Consider the following 23,798-nt stretch of genomic DNA (forward strand, 5'->3'; position numbering starts at 1 on the left):
AGATCATCATCCCTCCCCCGTGAAACTTGGGAAGACTGCGCCCCTCCCCGCTGTGCAAGAGCCCCCTGACCCACTCCGCCCGTCTGGCGCCCCCTCATGTGACAATCCCAGACAACTGCTCCCCCGGCACCAGCTGGCCCTGGCGCCCCCTCCTCCCTTTCGGTTTACCGCCCCCCTCCCCACCGCCCACCGCCCACTGCATCTCCCGCGGCCTCCGCAGCAGCTGAGACAGCTCTGACCACCAGGCTGGGGAGGTGGGAACAGCCAACCCCCTCCTTTACACACACACATCAAGCTCTAATCCCTGGCAGGCCCAGAGGTTTTATTTTAAGGTCTGAGGAAGGAGACAGGCTGGCTGCAGCCTTCTCCGTTCCTCAGGGGGCCCTAGGAGTTGCCCCTCAAGAGTGCCTTGGGCTACTTCTGTCTCTGGACCTGTCTCATCACCTCCCTCTCACCCGTCCATGGAGACAGAAAACTAACAAACATCTTAAGAATAAAGAAAAATGTTTTTATTGAACACTGAACAAGTCCCTATCAGTTAGCACACCACCTGCAATTCCTCCCCAAAAGAGGAAAAAACTAAGGAATCTGTCCAGTACGGCCATACTCAAACAGTGGATAGGGAGCAAAAGGTTAAAAATAATCATTGATCTGTCCTTAAGGAAAGCCCCATCCTCCCCCCTCAGAAACAACAAAATAAAGACAAAATAGATTTGCTTTGGCTGAAAAACCATTTCAAGTTTTACACCCGCTTAAGGCATTGCTCCGAGTGTGGTCCCTGACATCTCGCATCCTAGGCAGAATTGACCCTGAGATCCGAAGTTCTGAGGCTCTCATCACTGAAAAGGTCACTCATTCCAAAGGCTGAACACAGTTGGAGCATTATGTTCACTGCTGCAAGGGAGTGGGGAAGGTGTCCCATTTTAGGAAGGACCCTAAAAATCTTTAGAACATACTTAAAAGAGCTGACCGAGACGCTGAGGGGCACTCTAGTGCAGACCATCTGAGGATGGGCTGAAGAAACTGGAGAAACTGCAGATGAGAAGGTTCAGGGAGGATGTGATAACTATCTTCATGAATTTGAAAAGCTATCCTGTGGAAGAAGGAACAACTGGTAGAAGTTGTACATGGGCAAGGTTAGCCTGAAAACCTTCCCAATGAGGAGGGGCTATCCCAAAGTGGAAGGAGTTATGTCTGTCAGCAGGTAGTGGGATTCTCTTCACTTGATCATTGCCTTTCTTTCAAGGGGAGGTTCAATCACCACCTGTCAAGGCTGCTGTGGATTCCTTTTCCAGAATGGGCTGGGCCGGATGGCTGCTGAAGTGCCTTCTCACTCTAAAATTCAGTGAAGGTTTAGACTGCCTACTAAGGCCCAGAGGAGTTCAGATGTGCATTGGTGGAGGAAAGACCCATTATGTCTTAGCACACTAAAGCTGGGGCTATAATTCCCACTTTATTATTCACCTTTCCAGCTTGAGAATCTCCCTGCTTCTGTCTTGTACCCCATTACCCTTCTTTTTTTTTTTGGATGCCCGTTTCCTTTTCTGAGCCCACTTAGGGTTTTCATCTTAGGGCTCCCCAATTTTCTCCTTTCTGATTGGAAATGTAAGACTTTTTAGTAGGGTTTTGCCATAACATGACACTTTGTATTAAATGCCCCTTCTTGACATATGGGAAGGAAGTCTAACAATTCCTTTAATGGGAGAAAGTTCTTTAAAGTAAGTCAGTGCCCTGCTTTGCCAATCTAAATTCCCTCATATATTGAGTTGATCCAGAATGAGGAAAAATAGTATACACGTATGCAAAAACTTACCCATAAAAACAGAGATAGATGGGGGGGAAGGAGTTGAGGGCAATCCAAGGAGCATGAGCTAGAGAAGGAAAAGAAGCCTCTCCCACAGACAGATGGGGGAATACATTGGGATCTGGTCCCCAGGGCAATGAAAGAATAAAGCAAACCCAGAATTAGCTAGTTCAGATTCCAAGGTTGGACTCTTATGTAGTTGCATGTTCCAAACATGTCCTTGTCATCAAATCTACATGAAATGGAAGTCAGACTGCCAGATCTTATGGGCTTCCATTCCCCACCCCTCTGTGATAGTTCAGTTCCCAGTGATGACCCTTCTCTCTTTCCCTTTCCCTACTTCCTCTCCAACCCTTCCCTCAGGCTTGGCTTTGACTCAGAACAAGTGGCAGGCACGGGTACTGAGCAGAAACAGGAGTCCCAGGCAGATGGCTGGGGGTGCCCATGAAGACACTGGCTCCTTCAGCAACAGCAAGCTATAGACTGTACCTGGAGAAAGAAAAAATATTAAGGCAGAATTCATTATTTTAGCATTTGAAAAACTGGAGAACATACATTACTTAGGAAAAAACTGCTGAGAAACTTTAAAGGAGTCTGGAAGAAATTAGGCTTAGATCAATATCCTATGCTATAGTATATTCTAAATGTATATATGACCTTAATATTAGAAATCATTCTATAAAAAATTGAGAAATGGGTCACATACTTCTCACCGCTATGGGGAGATAATACTCTTCTTCTTTTTTTTTTTTTTTTAATTCATTTTTCCAAATTATCCCCTCCCTCCCTCCACTCCCTCCCCTAGATGACACGCAATCCCATACATTTTACATGTGTTACAATATAACCTAGATACAATATATGTGTGTAAATACCATTTTCTTGTTGCACATTAATTATTAGCTTCCGAAGGTATAAGTAACCTGAGTAGATAGACAGTAGTGCTAACAATTTACATTCGCTTCCCAGTGTTCCTTAATACTCTTCTTTTTAAATCATGTTTTTACATCTCTCAGATTGGCTAAGATGACAAGAAAAGATAATGATGAATGTTGGAGGAAAGATGGAAAAACTGGGACACTAATGCATTGTTACTGGAATTGTGAACTGACCCAGTCATTCTGGAGAGCAATTTGGAACTATGCCCAAAGGATTATTAAACTGTGTATACCCTTTGGTTCTATAGTGTCACTACTGGGTCTGTTACCTCAAAGAAATCATAAAAAAGGAGAAGAGTTCTACATGTGCAAAAATGTTTTCAGCAGCTCTTTTTGGAGCAGCAAGGAACTGGAAATTGAGGGGAGGCCTATAAATTGGGGAAGGGATGCATAAACTGTAGTATTTGAATGTAATGGAAAACTATTGTTTTGTAAGAAATGATGAGCACGCTGATTTTAGAAAAGCTTGGAAAGACTTACATCAATTGATGCTGAGTGAAGTGAGCAGAACCAAGAAAAGATTATATCCAGTAATAGCAAGATTATGTGATGATCAACTATGTTAAGACATGGCTTTTCTTAGCAATATATTGATCCAGATAATTCCAATAGACATGGGATAGAAAATGCCATCTGTCTCCAGAGGGAGAGCTATGGAGACTGAATGTGGATTGAAGCATACTATATCTTTTCTGTTTGTTTAGTCTGCACTTAGGATTTATTAGTTCTCTTTGTGGATGTACAAAGCATTTTTCATCATAGGTCATCTGGAATTGCCTCGAATCATTGTTTTTATCAGAATAGCTAAGCCTTTCACACTTAATCATCATCATATTATTGTGTGAATTAGTCTCCTGATTCTGCTCACTTCACTTTGCATCAGTTCATGTAAGTCCTTCCAGGTTTTTCTGAAGCCATCGTGTTCATCATATATTCATAGCATCATTTCTCTTCAGCCATACTCTCAGTTTCTAATTCTTTGCACACCCACAAAAAGAGTTACTATAATTGTGTTTGTAAATTAGTCCTATTCCCCTTTCTCTGCTCTCTTTGGGATATAAACTTAATAGTGGTATTGCTGAATCAAAAGGTACACACAGTTTAAAATATCCAGTCTTCTGAACATAGTTCCAAATTGTTCTCCAGAATAATGGTACCACTTCATAACTAGAAGATGTATTCTTAAATAAAGAAGACATAGAGGCAATTACAAAAGATAAAATAGATAATTTTGATTACTTGAAAGTAAACTCTGTACAAATGACATTAATACATCTAGAATAAGAAAGGAAATGGTAGAATGGGGGGAAAATCTTCATACCAAATTTCTCTGATAAGGATTTGGCATCCAAGATATATAATATATACTTAGTAGATATATACTGTAGGTAAGACCAAAAGCCATTCCAAAATAAATGTGGTCAAAGAAAAAAACCAAACAGTTCTCAAAAGAATTATAAACTATAAATGAATATGAAAGTATTCTCCAAATCACCAATAACAGGAGAAATGAAAATCAAAACAATCCTGAGATTTCACCTAACACCCTACAAACTGGGAAAGATGACAAGAGATGGAAATAGTTGATGTTGGTGGGATTGTGGGAAGATGAGTCTACTAGTGCATTGTTTCTGGAACTGTGAAAGAATATCCATTTTTAAATTAACTTGAAATATTTCAAATAAAATAATTAAAGTGTCCTTACTCTTTAACCTAGAAATTCTACCAGTAGGCTTATATCCAAGGGGGACACTGATAAGAAGAAAGCTTTTGTATCTACTTTTTTCTCTAAGTCCAAAATCTCTACAATGCAGCACATTTTTGTGACATCAAAATTGTGTAAATAAAGTAAGTAGATGTCTATCAATTGGAAAACAACTAAGCAAAACTGTTGAACATAAATGTAATGGAATGTCTTACTGTGCCATAAGAAGTGACAAATAGATGAATACAGAGAAGCATGAGAAGAGCTACAGGAACTGATGCATAAAGAAGTAAAGCAAAAGCTAGTGAGTACAATGTGGATGAAAAGAATCACCGACACACACCACACACACACACAAAGAGTGATGCGAATTTACTTTTTACATCAGTGATGCAAAATTATAAAAAAATAGCATAGCTTTGAAGCAGATATATTCCCGACTCCACCTTTTTACAAAGGTAGGATGACCATAGGTGTGATACATTGTAAATATTTCCAGATTTTTTTCAACATATTGGTCAGTTCTGCTGATTTTTTCTCTTCTCTCTCTCTCTCTCTCTCTCTCTCTCTCTCTCTCTCTCTCTCTCTCTCTCTCTCTCTTTGTTCTTTAAATATATTGTTGCATAGGATAGCTCTCTGGGAGAGAAAAAGGAGAAGTGCTGAGGGAAACTTTGGGGAATAAAAGTCAGACACCAAGCACCATAATAAGTATTTTTAATAAGTATTTGGTGTACAAATAAAAGCCAAAATAACAGTCTCTGCCCTCAGGTACAGAAATTATAGCTCACATTTATAAATCATATTCATAATCTACTTAAAGTCTCTTAACAGCTCAGGAAAGGAAGTAGTGAGACTACTGTCCACATTTTATAGATAAAGAATCTAGTAGATTGGGAGAGAGCTGCCTACAGTCACATGATCTCTAAGAAACAGAGCCAGGTCTTTAGATTCTCGGGCCAATGATCTTACCCTCCACCAGAACTGCCTCTAAGGAAAAGAGGAAAATAGTTAAAAGGTGAGAAGAGGAGTTATGATGACTCTTCCCAAACCATTCCAAATTCCTTTAAATAATGACTCTAAACAAATTTTAGTGTGTCAGAACACACAAAAAGACAGAGTAGAACAATTTTTCAGTTGAAAACAACTTAGAAAGTCATCTTTCAAGAAATTATCAAAGAAAATTTCCCTGATATTCTAGAACAAAAAGGGTAAAATAGAAATTGAAAGAATTCATCCATCACCTCCTGAAAAAGCACCCAAAATGAAAACTTCCAGGGACATAACCAAATTCGAGAACTTTCAGGTCAAGGAATAAATATTTCAAGCATCCAGAAAGAAACAATTCAAATATAGTGGAACCATGTTCAGGATACCACAAGATTTAGCAGCAGACCACAGAGCTTGGAATATGATATTCCAGAGAGCAATGGAGCTAGACTTACAACCAAGAATCACCATCAGCAAAACTGACTATAATCCTTCAGGGGAAAAGGTGGAAATTCAATGAAATAGAGAACTTTCAAGCATGAAAAGACCAGGGCTGAATAGAAATTTTGATTTCCAAATACAGGACCCAGGAGAAGCATAAGGAGGTCATCAGGAAAATGATATCATAAGGGACTTAATAAAGTTTATCTGTTTATATTCCTACATGGGAGAATGATACTTGTAACTCATTAGTACTGTTTCATTATTATGGCAGTTAGAAAGAATATGTATAGACAGAGGGCACAGGTAAGTTGAGTATGAAGAGATAATATCTAAAAGCAATAAAAGGATTGAGAGAGGAGTGTACTGGGAGAAAAGGAAAGAGAGAAGTGGAATGGTGCACATTATATTCTATAAAAGAGGCAGGAAAAGCTTTTACAGTGGAGGGGAAGAAGAGGAAGAGAGAGTGAGTGAGTGAACCTCACTCTCATCAGAACTGGCTCAAAGAGGAAATAACATACACACTCAATATGGGTACAGAAACCTATCTTACCCTGCAGGAAAATAGGAAGGGAAGAGGACACAGGAAGGAGAGAGAGTGATAGAAAAAAAGGGCTTATTGTGGAAGGGAGTGGTCATCAGAAAAAAAAAAAAAACAACTCAAGGAGGGACAGGATGAAAGGAGAGAAAGAGAATACAATCAATAGGAGGAAATACAATTAGCAATAGTACTTGTAAAAAGAATTTTGAAGCAACTTTCTCTAATAAGGCCTCATTTTTCAAACATACAAAGAACCAAATTTGTAAATTTATAAAAAATTTACAAAAAATAAGAGTCATGTCCCAATTGATAAATGATCAAAAGATATTAATTATGCCCAAAGGACTATAAAATCATGCATATCCTTTGATCTAACAATACCATTATTAGGCATGAATCCCCAAAAAAAAAGATTTTAAAAAAGGAAAAGAACCTATATGTTTAAAAATAGTTATAGCAGCTCTCTTCCTCAGGGAAACAATTGGAAACTGAGGGGAAACCTGTAAAGGGCTAGAACTGAGCAAATGCACTTGGATAATGGAGCACGTGAGACTAATTGCCAATTGGACGGTTCTCTATTAACATGTTGGAAGGTTGACCCTCCCCAGCTGTTCTGTGCTGACTTGATTGGTGGGACAAAGAGGGGGAAGTGACGTATGTGGGGAGAGTAGGAGGAGGAAATTGAGGCACTCTCCTGGCAGTGGAAAGAGAGGAAGATAGGTGCCCAAGAGACCAAGAATAAAGACTTTTGATTAGCCTGACTCCGGCTAATTTTTGGGAAGACAGAGTTCCAGCAGAAACCCATCAATCGGAAAATGGCAGAATAAAATGTGGTATATGATTATGATGAAATATTATTGTACTATGGGAAATGATGAGCAGAATGCTCTCAAAAAACCCTGGAAAGTCCTCCATGAACGCAATCAAAGTGAAATATACTGGGTACAAAGTAACAGCAATGTTGTGGGATGATCAGCTGTGAATGGCTTTGCTATTCTCAGCAATACAATGATCCATGACTATTCTGAAGAACTTTTGATGAAAAATCCTATCCAAACCCAGAAAAAGAAGGGATTAGTCTGATTACAGATTGAAGCATTCTCTCCCTCCTCCTTTTTAACTTTATTTTTGTTGAGGGATTTTTTTAGGGGGGGGAAGATCTCTATTTTCTTTCACAATATGGCTTTTATGGAATTATTTTGCATAACTTCACATGTGCTTTCTTAATAGGAGTTAGGGTGGAGATAAGGAAAAGGATCTGGAACTCAAAGTTTTAAAAACAAGTATAAATAAATCATTTTTTTAAAAGAGTCTGGGTGGAAAAGGGTCAGTCACAAAAAATTTCTGGTAAAACTATATGAACACAATTACAAAACACTTCATATAAATAAAGTTAGATCTAAACAATTGGAAGAACATCAAATGCTCATGGATTGACCGAAATAATATAATAAAAATAACAATTCCACCTAAATTAATCTACTTATTCAGTGCCATAACAATCAAACTGCCAAGGAATAAAACTAGGAAAAAATATCACAATTCATCTGGAAGAACAGAAAATCAAGAATTTCAAGAAAATTAGTGGGGGAAAAAATCCAAAGAAGCTAGCCTAATTGTATCAGACCTAAAACTATATTATAAAGCAGTGGTCATCAAAACCATTTGGTACTGGCTAAGAAATAAAATAGTTGATCAGTAGATCTAGTGTTTCATAACCCAAAGACTCCTGCTTTTGGGATAAGAACTCATCATTTGTCAAAAATTACTGGGAAAATTGGAAAACAGTATGCCAGAAATCAGGCTTTGACCAACACCTAATATCATATACCAAAATAAGGTAGAAACGGATTCATGATTTAGATATAAAGGGTGATACTATAAGCAAATTAAGAGAACAAAGAATAGTCTACCTCTCAGATCTGTGGAGAAGGAAGGAATTTATGTCCAAAGAAGAACTAGAGAACATTATGGAATGCGAAATGGATAATTTTGATTATATTAAATTAAAAAGGTTTTGTACAAACAAAACCAATGCAACCAAGATTAGAAGGAAAACAGAAAACTGGGGGGAAAATTTACATCCAAGGGCTCTGATAAAGGCCTCATTTCTAAAATATATAGAAAATTGACTCAATTTTATAAGAATACAAACCATTCTCCAATTGATAAATGGTCAAATGATAGGAATCTACATGTGTAAAAATGTTTGAGGCAGCCTTTTTTATAGTCGCAAGAAACTGGAAATAGAGTGAATGCTCATCAGTTGGAGAATAGCTGAATAAGTTATGGTATATGAATGTTATGGAATATTATTGTTCTGTAAGAAACAACTATCAGGATGATTTCAGAAAGGCCTGCTGAGACTTACAGGAACTGATGTTAAGTGAAGTGAGCAGAACCAGATCATTATATACAGCAACAACAAGATTGTACGATGATGAATTCTGATGGATGTGGCCTTTTCAACAACGAGATGACTGATGCCAGTTCCAATGAGCCATCTGCACTCAGAGAGAGAACTGTGGGAACTGAGATCACAACATAGCACCTTCACCTTTTTTGTTGTTTCTCATTTTTTTTTCTTTTTGATCTGATTTTTCTTGTGCAGCATGATAATTGTGGAAATAAATACAAGTGAATTATATATGTTTAATTATATTGGATTATTTGCTGCCTGGAGGTGGGGAGAGAGCGAGAAAATTTGGAACACAAGGTTTTGCAATGGTGAATGTTGAAAACTATTTTCACATGAATTTTGAAAATAAAACATTTTTAAACTTAAACATGATTAAAACATTTTTAAATAAATAAAAAATAAATTTTGAAAACTGTTCCTAGTCCTTTTCCCTCTTTAATCAGGAGACAAATAGAATACTCTTCTACATGCATGGAAGTATGAGGATTGGAGGAAAAGAAGAGGAACTGGGAGTGCCAAGAGACCTGGTCTGTGTCAGAGGAATTGATTTCCAACCTATGGATGCCTGCACTAAAAGATAAATGCAAACTATATGACTGATATAATATTACTATTTGCAATATAATATTACTATTTGCATCTCAATAGGTAGAGAAGAGGGAGGAGGGAGAGAGATAATTCAGAACTCAAAAAAAAATTTAAATGCTAAAAATAAATAAAGGAATGTTGGGGGTATCAAAAAAAGATAAATGCAACTGCAGTTGTAAATTGTATGAAGCCCAGCAACCTCAGCCTAGATTTGGGATTCTTTTTAAAATAATAACTTTTTAATTTTTTTTAAATAGCCGCTCTTTATTTTCAAATACATGCAAAGATAGTTTTCAACATTCACCCTTGCAAAATCTTGTGTTCTGAATTTTTCTCCCTCCTTTCCCTCATGCCCTACCCTAGACATCAAGTAATCCAAGATATGTTAAACATGTGCAACATGTGCAATTCTTCTAAACATATTTCCACATTTAGCATGCTGCACAAGAAAAATCAAATCAAAAAGAAAAAGTGAGAAAGAAAAAAACAAGCAAACAACAACAACAACAAAGGTGAAAAAACTATGCTATGATTCACATTCAGTCTCCATAGTTCTCCCTCTGGATGCACATGGCTCTCTCCATCACAAGTCTATTGGAATTGGCCTGAATTACCTCATTGTTGAAAAGAGCCATGTCCATCAGAATTGATCATCACATAATCTTGTTGCCATGGGCAATGACCCCCACCCTGGTTCTGCTCCCTTCACTCAGCATCAGTTCATGTAGGTCTCTCAAGGACTTTCTGAAATCATTCTGATTATCGTTTCTTATAGAACAATAATATTCCATAACATTCATATACCATAACTTATTCAGCCATTCTCCAAATGATGGGCATCCACGCAGTTTCCAGTTCTTTGCTACTACAAAAAGGGCTGCCACAAACATTTTTGCACATGTGGCTCCTTTTCCCTTTTCTATGTAGATCTGGAATTTTTAATCATTTTTGCATCTTTGACCCCTTGCACAGTCTGATGAAGCCTATGGACCCTTCTCAGAACAATCTTTAATTCATAAAATACATGGGATTACTAAGGATACTAGTTACCTCGAAGTACAATTATCAGTTAAACAAATTCATAAATTCCAAGTTAAGAACTTCTGACCTAAAACCAAAAAGGTTTAGAGCAGGAAAGATAGGAAAGGCCCTCCAAAGGCTAAGGGAAACACACACACACACACACACACACACACACACACACACACACACACACATATCCTTTTCCCAGGTTCTCTAAAAGGGCACATTCATGACCAGGGGGAGAAGAACAAAAGGGAGAGGAGGAAGACCCAGACCCAAACAAACTTCAGTCCTAGCCCCACTTACCCACAGAAAGCAGAAGGAGCAAAATGATGCTGATATCCTGTAGTAAGGGGGGTCCCAAGACCAATAGGAGACCAGACACGAGTTCCACCCAGCCTATTATAACCAGAAGTTCTCCAGGATCTGGATTGAAGCCCAAGCTCTTCAGCGGTAACACATGAGCAAGCTTTGCAGCCTGAGCCCTCTAGAAGAGACAAGGAATAAACAGCATTAGTCAATGAGAATGTACTGAGTGCTAGTTGCTAAGAGAGTTCTAGGAGTCAAGGATGGGATATTAAGGGATCAAAAGGAAAAAAGTCTCCATGTCTCTGCGTTCTGAGTCTCTTTCTCAACTATGGAAATGGATTTTTCTAGGGATAAATGAATGAATGCAAATCACTAGGATATGAATTAAAAAACAACACAGTTCCTGCTCTCAAGAAGCTCACCTTCTAACTGAGAATTAAGGGGAATCAGTTGCAAGTCAGATAATTTAAAGGTCTCATAGGCCTTAGGGTGCAATAGTAAAGCACATAGTTATTGACTTTTTAAAAAAATTGTTTCCACTGATAAAATCATACTCTTTTCTTACACAAACATTTGACAGTACCAACAACTACTATTATTGCCTTTCTTCACATTTACTTAGTACTTTAAGTTTACAAAATGCATTCCCATTGGTTTCTAAATTGGTCAGCTGTTTCTATTTAGAATCAGAGAATTTCAGACTTGGAAGGGGCCTCAAAGCAACTGTAGTTTAATTCATATCTGAGGAGGAATCCCTCTACCGTGTCTCCAACATCTCCAGTGACACCGGAGAAAAGTGCTAGTATGGAGGCAGCCTATTCCACTGTTGGACATTTCTAATTATATAAAAGTATCACCTTATCTGAAATTGAAATTTCCCTTCCTCCTAAACTTGCCCCTTTTCTTCTAGTTTCACCCTATGGAGTCAAGCGTAGCAATCAATCACTCAGTCAACAAATCAAGCACAATACTAAGCATTTGAAACTGAAAAACCAAGAAAACTGATAATAATGAAAATAAAAATAATGGAATGGTCTCTGCTTTCAAAGGGTTTACATTCTATCAGGGAAACCAAGTTGAATTGTACCACCATTACAATCTTTCTAACATCTGAAGATATTTATCATGCCCCCCCCTTCACTGAATTAGACCCACAATTTTCTCTATTCCTTTCTCATTCTTCTCTTCTTCAGAATAAACACCCCAGTTCGATCCATGGATTCTCATAGGGTAAATTCTTCAGGCATCTCCAAGTTGCCTTCCTCTAGATATTGTCAAAAGTCCCACTAAAACAGGACACTCAGAATAACACAATGTTTAAGATGCAGTCTGATCAGGGTAATGGACAGCAGGATTGTCATCTTGCTCATTCTGAACAACTTTGCCTCTAACTACAGCCAAAAACTCAGTAAGTCTATAAAATTAACCCTGGAGTCAGAGTGATCCAAGTCCAAATTCTTCATCAGATACTCACCATGTGACCTCAGACAAGTCTTTTAATGTTGTTTGCCTCAGTTTCCTGTCAACTGTCAAATGATGATAATAATAACACCTCCCCACCCCCCAGGGTTGTAGTGAAGATCAAATGTGATAATATTTGAAAAGTACTTTAGCACTTGGCACACAGTAAGCACTAAAAAATGCTAGCTATCATTATTATTAAATAAAATTTCAATAAATCTGTAGAGCTGGTCTTGAACTTAAGAGTTCAAACCCCACCTTTGATTTATAAAGACTATGTGAGTATAAAAAATTAATACCCTCTCAACCAACTATCACTATTAAAATAATCAAATTGTAGTTAGATTATAGAATTATTGCTGATTTGAACTGGCTAAGGAGTTTTCTCTTTGGGAATTCCTTACATCAAAGAAATCACAAATATAGGTAATTTTTTTTTAATTTTTAAAGTTATTTTTGACTACCTTATTACCTTTTTGACTTATATTGAATTTATACATTTACTAAAAGCTTCAGGTCTTCTTCATATTCATTACCTAATTAAGCTAGCTCTCCTCTACTCTACATTTACTCAATTGACTTTAAAATATATATATATATAAGTGCCAGATTTTGTATTCCTATTAAATTTCATCTCATTAGTTCAAGGTCTTTTTGGATCCCAATTCTACAGTTCAATAAGTCACCTCTTCCATCAAGCTTCAGGGTATCTGTAGCTATATCCTTATCTACCATTGCTAGCTGCCTTGCCATTAGAGAATTCTTTCTAATTGGGTCTCCATTCAGCCCTTGAAATTGCCAAAGCAGAGAGCAGGTTGGTATAATATGTAGTATCATTGGATACTGGTCAACATATCATCAATGTACAAAATTTCATGATTATTACAGCAATTTTAGGATTACAGCTAACATAATAGGATAAAGAATAAGGTTCTCAAAGTCCATTATATACATCATCTCATTTGATTCTCACCAAAACCCTGGGAGGTAGCAATTATTATCCCCATTTTATGATGAGAAAAACTGAGACAGATAGGAAGATAAAGAAACTGAGGCAGCTAGATTAAGTAACCTGCTCAGAATCACCCACTTAATACATGTCTGATGTTGGATTTGAGGTCAGATCTTTCTAACTTCCAAGTCCAGCACTCTATCCATTGTACCATCTAACTTCCCAGTACAAAATGGAGGAGAAGAAAGAGGAGGAGGAGAAGAAAGAGAAGGAGGATAAGAAAAACAAGAGCAAGAGGAGGAAGAAAAAGAAGAACAAGAGCAAAAGCAACAAAAAAAGAATAAGAAGGAGGAAGAAGGAGAAGAAGGAGAAGGAGAAGAAGAAGGAGAAGGAGAAGGAGAAGGAGAAGGAGAAGGAGAAGGAGAAGGAGAAGGAGAAGGAGAAGGAGAAGAAGAAGAAGAAGAAGAAGAAGAAGAAGAAGAAGAAGAAGAAGAAGAAGAAGAAGAAGAAGAAGAAGAAGAAGAAGAAGAAGAAGAAGAAGAAGAAGAAGAAGAAGAAAAAGGGAGTAAAAGAGGAAAGTTGTCAGAGAAATAAATAAAAAATGTGCAATAAATGCAAAGTATTTGAGGGGAATAAAACAACTGGGAAAATCAGGAAAGTTCTCTCTTAAGGAGATGATACTTGAGCTAAGCCTTGAAAAGTGCTAGTTTATTTTTTTTAATTCTCAAGCATTTATTTTTTTCCATTCCATATACTTCCCCCATTACTCAAACTCAAGGAAAAAGAAAAACTCTTGTAACAAATATAGTCAAGCAAAACAAATCCCCACACTGACCATGTCCAAAAACATGTCTCATTCTGCATCTTGACTCTGAGTCCGTCTGTCAGGAGGTGGGAAGTATCACTGATTCTCTGGAATCATGGATGATCATTGTGTTCACCAAAGTTCTTTCAAAACTGTTCAATTTCATAATGCTGATGTTATTGTGCAAATTGTTCTGGTTCTGCTCATTTTATTCATCAATTCATACAAAGTCTTCTCAAACTTCCCTGAAGCCATCTATTTCTTACAATACAATCTAATTCTATTACATTCATATAGCACAATTTGTTCAGACATTTCTGAATTTATATTTTTTGCCATCACAAAAGGATTGTTACAAATATTTTTACATATATGTCTTTCTCTTCTTTTTTAATCTCTTTGGATTATGGACTTTATACTTAATAGTAGCCTTGCAGAGAGCTAGGTGGCTCAGTAAGAGGGAAATAACTTCCTCTCGCCTATAACCCAGAAAATTTCATTCAACTTTGCCACATAAGAAAAACCTAATGGTATTCAAAACCTCTTCTTCATTGGAAGTTTAGCTAGAGAAAGATTAACTTCAACTTGGGGTTCATGGTCAATGGCTTCAGCATTGATTGATGACTGTCAGTTCAGAACACTATGGCAGTTATTCATCTCTCCAACATCATGTTTTTATCATTAATCAATGTAGCTCCATCAACACTAAGTAATTGAGATGCATCAAAAGTCTTTGGCCCATAAATAGCATTCAGGACATCACAAAAGTACTTTGGATTATTACTATAAAGGTAAAACTGAAATTCATCTGCCTTCTAGTTGAACCCCCCAAAATGCTGCATTTCTAAGTTTCTATTGTACTTTATTTTTGATGGAATTAAACACTATCTTCTTAGAGACAAGTGAACTATCCTTTTGGTAAACTGTGGGATTCACATTTTTCTTTTAGCAACTTCTGAATTTTCCCATCATTTTTATCAAGCCAATCTTGATGTTTGCAAGTATTCTGGTCCAGATGAGTAAATGTAATGCTGTATATCAAATCTTTGAAAGCTGCCCACTCCTTCTCTTCTCTACTGTTACCAAACAGTGTGTGTTGGCTCTAATGTGTTGAATTGAGGCTTCTAATAACTATCTTGTCTTGGGGGCCACCACTTTTGTTGACTGTGAATAATTAGATTGGAGAGGATAATTCTATGATCAGTCCAGCACTCTGCCACAAATCACCTTTGTACTTTTCACATCCTCTTGTCTGTTCTTATGACACAGTCTATTATATGCCTATGTTTGTTGCAAAAGCACATCCACAAAATTTTATTGCATTTAAGATAAATGGAAGGGAGTGTTAGTGATGAGAAAATCATGAGATACACAAGTCTTCTAACTCTATTTTTTTCCCCTTGAGGCTGGGGTTAAGTGACTTGCCCAGGGTCACACAGCCAGGAAGTGTTAAGTGTCTGAGACCAGATTTGAACTCGGGTCCTCCTGAATTCAGGGCTGGTGCTCTATGCACTGTGCCACCTAGCTGCCCCTCTAACTCTACTTCTTCTAAGGATTCCCTACTATGTATGGTCAGTGTTGACTGGCATTAAAGTTACCCAGAATTATAAGTTTGTCTTCTTCCAGCACACTGACAATGAAGGACTCTATGTCTTTATAAAATTTTTCTTTGACCTGATGAGTTTGTCTTGGTGGGAGCATACCCAATGATGACAGCAGTTACATTGCCATGAGTTCATCATTTTCTCATTTTTGAAGGCATACAAGCTTCTTGAATTAGTTTTGATTGGAAAACCTGCACCAGCTTCACAATATTCTCTATCATTATAACCACTATAGAAAAATGAGTATCCAATTTCATTAAGTTAGTCTTCATTTATCAGTCTTCTCTCGCTCAGAACTGCTATTTGGACATGATACCTGCCTAAGTTCTCTCAGCAAGAACTATTAATCTTTCAGGTTTACTGAATTTCATAAGTATGCCATGTCTTAAGTCTGACCATAAATGGGCACATTTTCCATGTACTAGCGGTATGTGGAATTATCTTCACAAATTGTTTCTGCACCTGCTTCTTTGTCAATTGTCCATTGCCCATTGTGTCTGGGATAGATTAAAAAGGGTAAAATGAAATGGGTGATATCTTTGGACTCAGGCATAAATTGGATTTAAGTGAGACAGAATTGCACAAGGCTATCATGAAGTGGGAGTCTTTATTACTTAAAACTTATTTATACTTTTAAGCAAATAAATTTTTGAATGCCTGTGTTTCTTTTTGATCTTTTATTCTTTTCTGTGCATTTAAAAAATATTACAATCACCTTCTTTTCTCTTCCTTTTTTGAGCAACCCTAGCTCTAGGCCTCTTCTTCCTCCTATCATCCTCCTCCATTTAAAAAGAAGAAAAAGGAAATCCTTCTAACAGTATGCATCTTTAAGCAAAAGAAATTCCTATACTGGCTATACTGGTCCAAAAATCTATGCCTTGTTCTGCACCTTGAGTTTATCATCTCTTCTTCAGTACATGAGTAGTTGGTTTTATCTCTTGTCCTCTGGAATTGATTGGTCATCAGAATTCTTAAGTCTGTCAAAGTTGTTTCTCTTTTCACTATTGTTAATATTGTATAAATTGTTTTCCTAATTCTGCTCACTCCACGTCATTGTTTTATTCTCTGAAGCCATCACTTTCAACATTTCTTATAATCACATATTTCATTACATTCATATACCAATTCATTCAACCATTTCTTTGCCACTATAAAAAAATCCATAAATATTTTGTAATGTAGGCCCCTTTCTCCTTTTTCTTTTTATCTTCTTGGAGCAAGAGCTTTGTTTATCACTGGTACAAAAAGGGTTTATGCATAGCTTAGTAGTTTGTGGGGCAGAATTCCAAATTGTTCTACAAAATGACTGGACCAATTCACAGCTCCACTAACAATGCAGTAATGTACCTATTTTCCCACAGATTCTCCAGTAATTGCCATTTGCCATTTTTGTCAACCTGATGGATAGAACCCCAAAGTTTTCATTAATGTTATAGAGCAATTTTTCCTCACTTGGTTGTTGATAGATTGGATTTCTTCACTTGAAAACTGCCTATTCTGTCTCTTCTCTGAATATTTAAAGGAGGATGGCTCTGCCTCAAAAGCTTAAACAGGGAAATAAAATGGTCTGCCTCCACTTCCTCATCTGTAAAATAAGGATAATAATAGCAGCTAGCTCTCAGGGTTATTGTGAAAATCAATTGAGATAAATTTGTTAAGTGCTTTACAAACTCTAAAGCATTACATAAATGCCAACTACTGCTGTTATCATTATGAATATCAACAAGGCAGCTATGAGGATGATGGAAGAGTGGATAGGTACGATGCAGGGAAAAAAATCAGGAGATAATTGTAACATTTCACATAGAGATGATGAGGGCATAAAATAGGGTCATTGGAGTGTTAGTGTGGAGGAAGGAATGGATGAGAGAGATGTGAAGATAAAATCCACAAGATTTTGAAATTCATCCATAGGAAGGGATAGAGGCAGTATTGTTTAAAGGAGCATAAAGAGTTAAGAATGATATCTAGGTTGTGCATTTAAGTGAGTAGATTGGTGTTATGCAGGAAGGAGAATGTCAGGAGGCGGGGCAGGTTGAGGAAAAAAGAAATTTAGTGATTCTGTTAGAACATATTGAGTTTAAGATACTTATGGGACATGGAGGAGGAGATGAGGGCTGGAGCTCAAGAGAGAGATAAAGGCTGCATAGACTGGGGGATTGTCTACATTGATCTAAGAGCTAAAACCATGAGGGCTGATGGGATAACCAAGAGACAAGACTTAGAAGAGAAGACGACCCAGAAGAGAGCCCTGGAGTATACCCACACCACAGGGGCAGGAAGTAAATAATAATAATTCACAATAATATAAAGCTTGAAAGCTTGCTCTTCGGTGATCTCATTTCAGCCTTCACAACAACCCCATGAAGTAACTCCTACAAGTCTCCTACCTCCATTTTACATTTGTGGAACCTAATGTTAAATGTCAGAGCTCTTCTAACCTCGGGGTGACTACATAGTCATCTTGCCTCTCCAGAAAACAAAATATCAAGAAATAGAGTAATTTCAAGAAGGAAAGAATACTAATAGATGGGAAAAAATTAAAAGAAAAATTAATTCCCCAGAGAGAACTTATATTAAAAACACAGGTTCTCAAACTTTTTGGTCTCAGAATCTTTTCATGCTCTTAAAAATTTATTGAGGATGTCAATGAGTTCTTATTTATATAGCTTATATCTATATATTTACCATATGAAAAATCCATATATGAGGTATTTACTATGTGAAAAATAAAATATCTTGCTATTAGGAAAACAACCTGGCTTTCATGACCTTCCCAAGAGGACATTGAGGATCCCTTATCCATGCTTGAAGAACCACGGTATTAAAGCTATTTCTAAGTTTCTTTCCATCCCAAGATTCTGTTCCACGGCCAGTGGCAGAGCTCGTGGCTAGAACCCGGTTCTCTTGACTTGGAATGCATGAAAATGATCTTAGCCGGATCTGCCACAAATACTGGCTAATAGATCCTAGAGGATGAGGATGCTTCAGCAGGTTTGGGGTACAAGAGGTTAGGAGGCTGAAGTGACCCAATATGTTCTTGACTCTCACATCCCCCACATCACCGGCCCCCCGAAGAAAGTTAGGTCTTTTTCCAAACCCAGAAGGACGCAGGAACTCTCTGGAGCCGGCGCCTGACACTGATGCGGGAGATGGGGTCTAGGACAACTTCTGCTCCTCCCCATTTCTCTGCCCCTCCCACTAAACGCCCCTTCCTTCTGCTAAGAGACCCGGGCCGTCTTGGCTACACTTTGCCGCCTGCACTGCCGGTCCTGGACCACCCTTAGTCCTGCCAGGACTCCGCACTGTCCAGCTGCCACATCCTCTCCTAAACCACGCCAGGGAAGTTAGATCAAGGCCCAGGGGATCACCCAGCAGGGGAGGGAAAGGCCATCTCCATCCGAACTCCCCCCAGGGAACACCTTCCTCCCAAGGAGTGATCTCCCCAAAGGTCCGGAGACTCGGGAACAAATCCTCCCTTCCTGGGGGAGTCCAGGAAGCAGCTCGCTTCTTAAGCAGGAAGCCAAGGATTCTGGGTTCCAGCCTAGGGCGCCTCGAGAAGTGAAGGAAATTGCCCATTACCTCACCTCCCAAAGGTGGTAATAACTCCTGTTCTACAGGGGTGTCAAGAGGACCATAAATACACCCTAGAAGTTAAGTAGGGTGCTAAGCAGCAGCGGGGAGTGATCATCAACATCCATGGGGTTGGACGGAGCGTTCTAGAACGAGGAAAAAGGAGAGATCGCCCTTCTCATTTAGTGAGGGATCTTCCACCATGTAAATCGGCTACTGGACCACAAAGAACTCCCCCCCTCCCCCCACCAGCAGGGGCTTGAGGGAATTCCTTCCAGCATTTTTTTAAGACGGGCGCTGGGATAGATACAAAGTTCTTTTAGATTCTTTTAGATCAAGGTTCCTACTCCAGAGTCTGCCAGGGTGAGAAGGGAGGAAGAACAGGGTCACAGAGAAATTGACGCAAAATATATAGAATAACTTGTGAGGGGAAACAGTAACAAGAGGTGTGAGGGGAAAGGCCTCCAGGGACTCTGTGGGTATTCCAGGAATGGGGTGAGGGGAAGGGGTAGGGAAGACAAGGAATATGGGGAAATACCAGGAAGGCTGGGGGAGGGGCACCACAAAATTCGCTTGCCAGCTGAGGGTTTTGTACAAGAAGGGAAAGAACAGAGGTTATCACCCCTTCTCTCCCGCTCCTCCCCCACCCCCGGCACAGGCCCCAGGAAGCCCGTCCCGTGTACCAATCTGACCAAGCTTCCTAGGCCTCTGCCTCGGTGTCAGTAAGTCTCCCCAGCTGTAAAATTAATAATTTCTCAGCTATAACTGGGCTGGCAGGGGGCTTTACAACCCCCAGCTCTCCATGTCCCCATTTCACAAGGTGAGGCGAGGCTGGGACACAGAGGGGCCGGGGTCACATACGTGCCGGGGTCACGCAGCAAGCGTCACATTTGAACTCAGAGCTCAAGCCTGCTTTGCCCCCGAGCGCTGTGCAGAATAGACGGCCCCTCTCTAGAGTTTCTAGGGCGCCCGACACGCTCGGGCTCCAGGAGCTAGAACGAGTGCGGAACATTCGAAGTACTAGGGACTGAAATTAAAAGCCCCGGCTCCATTGTGACCTCAGGCGGGATGTCACTGGGCCTCTGTTCCCTCATCTGTAGGGCAGGGGGACGCTCTGAGGGCCCCTTCCACGAGGCTGTGAGCCCAGGCCTCTTCCCCTCCGGGCCCTCGCTCGGGCCGAGGTCACAGAGTCGCCCGGGTCCCTTCAGTCCCCGGAGGGGGCGCAGTGGCCCCGGTCTCCCGTCCCAGCCCCCTCCCGGCACCACACCCAAGCCCGGGAATTTTCGCCCACTCAATCAGGCGGATCCGTAGTGGCTAAAGGGGCGCGGGCTCGGAGCCCGGGGAGCCTAGGCTGCCTCTCTGCCGTGGGGAGGGGAGCGGGATACAGAAGAGTAACCCCCACCCTCCCCAGGCTCCGTGGGCGCGCGCGCGCCGCCCCCGTCCTTCTGCGGCCGCCCCCGCCCCCGCCCGCCGCTCACCATCTGCGCGTACGCGTGGCCCGGGACGTGACACTCCGAGAGCTTGACCGCCCCCGTGAGCATGAAGAAGAGCCCGAGCAGCAAGCGCAGAACCGCGAACACGAGCATCGTGGTCTCGCGCGCCGTCCTGGGGCGGCCCGGGGGAAGGGAGCGGTCCCAGACCAGCTGGGACGCTATCCACTCCAACCCCGCCTTTAAACTATCCCAAAACCCCATGCCTACCCCCAACCCCACCCCCACCCCCGCCCCTACCCCTACCCCTACCCCCCACTTCTCACCTCCCCCGCCCCCCCGGCCCCGCCTCCCCGCAAGGGCCCCGCCCTCTCCTCCTTTCTGGCGCCGGGCACTCGGGACCGTCACAGACTCCTCTTCAATTTCCCTGAGCCCAGCTGAGGAAGAGGAGGCGAGAGGAAGCAGAGGTCCGGCTCCGCTCCGTGCCAGCAGGGCCTCGGGGGCCGGGCCTGGGGCCAGAGACTCCCAGCTCCAGCCGTGCTCTCCCCGGAGAGAAGGAGGCAGCCTGGCCCGGTCAGCCCTGAGCCCGCACACAAACAGCCGCTGCCGCCGGGGCTCGGCCAGAGATCCAGTGTCCGGTAACGGCGAGAACGCGCTGGGGCCGAGGAGACTCAAGGCGGCCCAGGCCAATCACGCCCCTCGCCCACGGCTCCTCTGGAGCTAAGAATGACTCCTAGTGCCCTTCAGCCTGCTCTAGGGCCTCTCCTGCTCATCTCTGACAGTCTGAGTTCTCTTTCACTTGGGCAGTCTGTGCTCTAACGCACCTCCGGCCCTGGCATTGTCTTAGACCCTCCCAAGGCCTCCTTCTGAGTCCTAAGTTTCCTTTTATCTCTGATCTCCTGGGTTCTAAGGGCCCTCCCAGCTCTGACCTCCTGTGTTCTAAGGGCCCTCCCAGCTCTGACCTCCTGGGTTCTAAGGGCCCTCCCAGCTCTGACCTCCTGGGTTCTAAGGGCCCTCCCAGCTCTGACACCCCGGGTTCTAAGGGCCCTCCCAGCCCTGACATCCTGAGTTCTAAGGGCCCTCCCAGCTCTGACCTCCTGGGTTCTAAGGCCCTCCCAACTCTGACACCCTGGGTTCTAAGGGCCCTCCCAGCTCTGACCTCCCGGGTTCTAAGGGCCCTCCCAGCTCTGACCTCCTGGGGTCTAAGGGCCCTCCCAGCTCTGACCTCCTGGGGTCTAAGGGCCCTCCCAGCTCTGATCTCCTGGGTTCTAAGGGCCCTCCCAGCTCTGACCTCCCGGGTTCTAAGGGCCCTCCCAGCTCTGACCTCCCGGGTTCTAAGGGCCCTCCCAGCTCTGACCTCCTGGGTTCTAAGGGCCCTCCCAGCTCTGACCTCCTGGGTTCTAAGGGCCCTCCCAGCTCTGACACCCCGGGTTCTAAGGGCCCTCCCAGCCCTGACATCCTGAGTTCTAAGGGCCCTCCCAGCTCTGACCTCCTGGGTTCTAAGGCCCTCCCAACTCTGACACCCTGGGTTCTAAGGGCCCTCCCAGCTCTGACCTCCCGGGTTCTAAGGGCCCTCCCAGCTCTGACCTCCTGGGGTCTAAGGGCCCTCCCAGCTCTGACCTCCTGGGTTCTAAGGGCCCTCCCAGCTCTGACCTCCTGGGTTCTAAGGCCCTCCCAACTCTGACACCCTGGGTTCTAAGGGCCCTCCCAGCTCTGACCTCCTGGGTTCTAAGGGCCCTCCCAGCTCTGACCTCCTGGGTTCTAAGGGCCCTCCCAGCTCTGACACCCTGGGTTCTAAGGGCCCTCCCAGCTCTGACCTCCTGGGTTCTAAGGGCCCTCCCAGCTCTGACCTCCTGGGTTCTAAGGGCCCTCCCAGCTCTGACCTCCTGGGTTCTAAGGCCCTCCCAACTCTGACCTCCTGGGTTCTAAGGGCCCTCCCAGCTCTGACACCCTGGGTTCTAAGGGCCCTCCCAACTCTGACCTCCTGGGTTCTAAGGGCCCTCCCAGCTCTGACCTCCTGTGTTCTAAGGGCCCTCCCAGCTCTGACACCCTGGGTTCTAAGGGCCCTCCCAGCTCTGACCTCCTGGGTTCTAAGGGCCCTCCCAGCTCTGACCTCCTGTATTCTAAAGGCCCCCCAGCCCTGACCTCCTGGGTTCTAAGGGCCCCCCAGCCCTGACATCCTGGGTTCTAAGGGCCCTCCCAGCTCCGACATCCTGGGTTCTAAGAGCCCTCCCAGCTCTGACCTCCTGGGTTCTGAGGGCCCTCCCAGCTCTGACCTCCTGGGTTCTAAGGGCCCTCCCAGCTCTGACCTCCTGGGTTCTAAGGGCCCCCCAGCCCTGACCTCCTGGGTTCTAAGGGCCCTCCCAGCTCTGACTTCCTGGGTTCTAAGGCCCTCCCACCTCTGACCTCCTGGGTTCTAAGGCCCTCCTACCTCTGACCTCCTGGGTTCTAAGGGCCCTCCCAGCTCTGACTTCCTGGGTTCTAAGGCCCTCCCACCTCTGACCTCCTGGGTTCTAAGGCCCTCCTACCTCTGACCTCCTGGGTTCTAAGGGCCCTCCCAGCTCTGATCTCCTGGGTTCTAAGGCCCTCCCAGATCTGACCTCCTGGGTTCTAAGGGCCCTCCCAGTTCTGACCTCCTGGGTTCTAAGGCCCTCCCAGCTCTGACCTCCTGGGTTCTAAGGGCCCTCCCAGCTCTGACCTCTTGGGTTCTAAGGGCCCTCCCATCTCTGACATCCCGGGTTCTAAGGTCCCTCTCCCAGCTCTGACATCCTGGGTTGTAAGTCCCTTCCCAGCTCTGACATCCTGGGTTCTAAGGGCCCTCCCATCTTTGACACTCTTGGTTCTAAGGGCCCTCCCAGCTCTGACATCCTGGGTTCTAAAGGCCCTCCCAGCTCTGACCTCCTGGGTTCTAAGGGCCCTCCCAGCTCTGACACCCCGGGTTCTAAGGGCCCTCCCAGCTCTGACCTCCTGGGTTCTAAGGGCCCTCCCAGCTCTGACACCCCGGGTTCTAAAGGCCCTCCCAGCTCTGACCTCCTGGGTTCTAAGGACCCTCCCAGCTCTGACCTCCTGGGTTCTAAGGGCCCTCCCAGCTCTGACACCCCGGGTTCTAAGGGCCCTCCCAGCTCTGACACCCCGGGTTCTAAGGGCCCTCCCAGCTCTGACACCCCGGGTTCTAAAGGCCCTCCCAGCTCTGACCTCCTGGGTTCTAAGGGGCCTCC

General features: G+C 42.7%; 1 protein-coding gene across 2 annotated transcripts; it reads right to left on the bottom strand.

The window, feature by feature from the left end:
• Nucleotides 1-1,969: 1,969 nt before the first annotated feature.
• On the bottom strand, nt 1,970-20,840 carry TMEM35B (transmembrane protein 35B). Of its 2 annotated transcripts, none has more exons than XM_074305075.1 (3): nt 20,629-20,840; nt 10,753-10,933; nt 1,970-2,293 (listed from the first exon to the last, which is right to left on the bottom strand). In XM_074305075.1, exons 1-3 carry the CDS (start codon nt 20,734-20,736, stop codon nt 2,181-2,183), a joined length of 402 nt encoding a protein of 133 aa, XP_074161176.1. In that variant the 5' UTR covers nt 20,737-20,840; the 3' UTR covers nt 1,970-2,180. The 2 variants fall into 2 exon arrangements, with proteins under 2 accessions (XP_074161176.1, XP_074161175.1); XM_074305074.1 differs by lacking the exon at nt 20,629-20,840 and adding an exon at nt 20,016-20,337.
• Between the last annotated feature and the right edge of the window lie 2,958 nt (nt 20,841-23,798).

The sequence above is a fragment of the Sminthopsis crassicaudata genome, chromosome 3 (assembly GCF_048593235.1).
Source record: "Sminthopsis crassicaudata isolate SCR6 chromosome 3, ASM4859323v1, whole genome shotgun sequence".
NCBI lineage: Eukaryota > Metazoa > Chordata > Mammalia > Dasyuromorphia > Dasyuridae > Sminthopsis > Sminthopsis crassicaudata.

What these genes read in the sequence shown, in the direction of transcription:
- TMEM35B (XM_074305074.1), bottom strand. Translation starts at nt 20,162, where the DNA reads ATGTTCCGCACTCGTTCTAGCTCCTGGAGCCCGAGCGTGTCGGGCGCC. An exon ending in ACGCTTGCTGCGTGACCCCG is followed by an intron (nt 10,934 to 20,015) that starts GCACGTATGTGA and finishes TGTCTCTTCTAG; the next exon opens with AGGGCTCAGGCTGCAAAGCT. An exon ending in GCTCCTTCTGCTTTCTGTGG is followed by an intron (nt 2,294 to 10,752) that starts GTAAGTGGGGCT and finishes TTCTTTCTCCAG; the next exon opens with GTACAGTCTATAGCTTGCTG.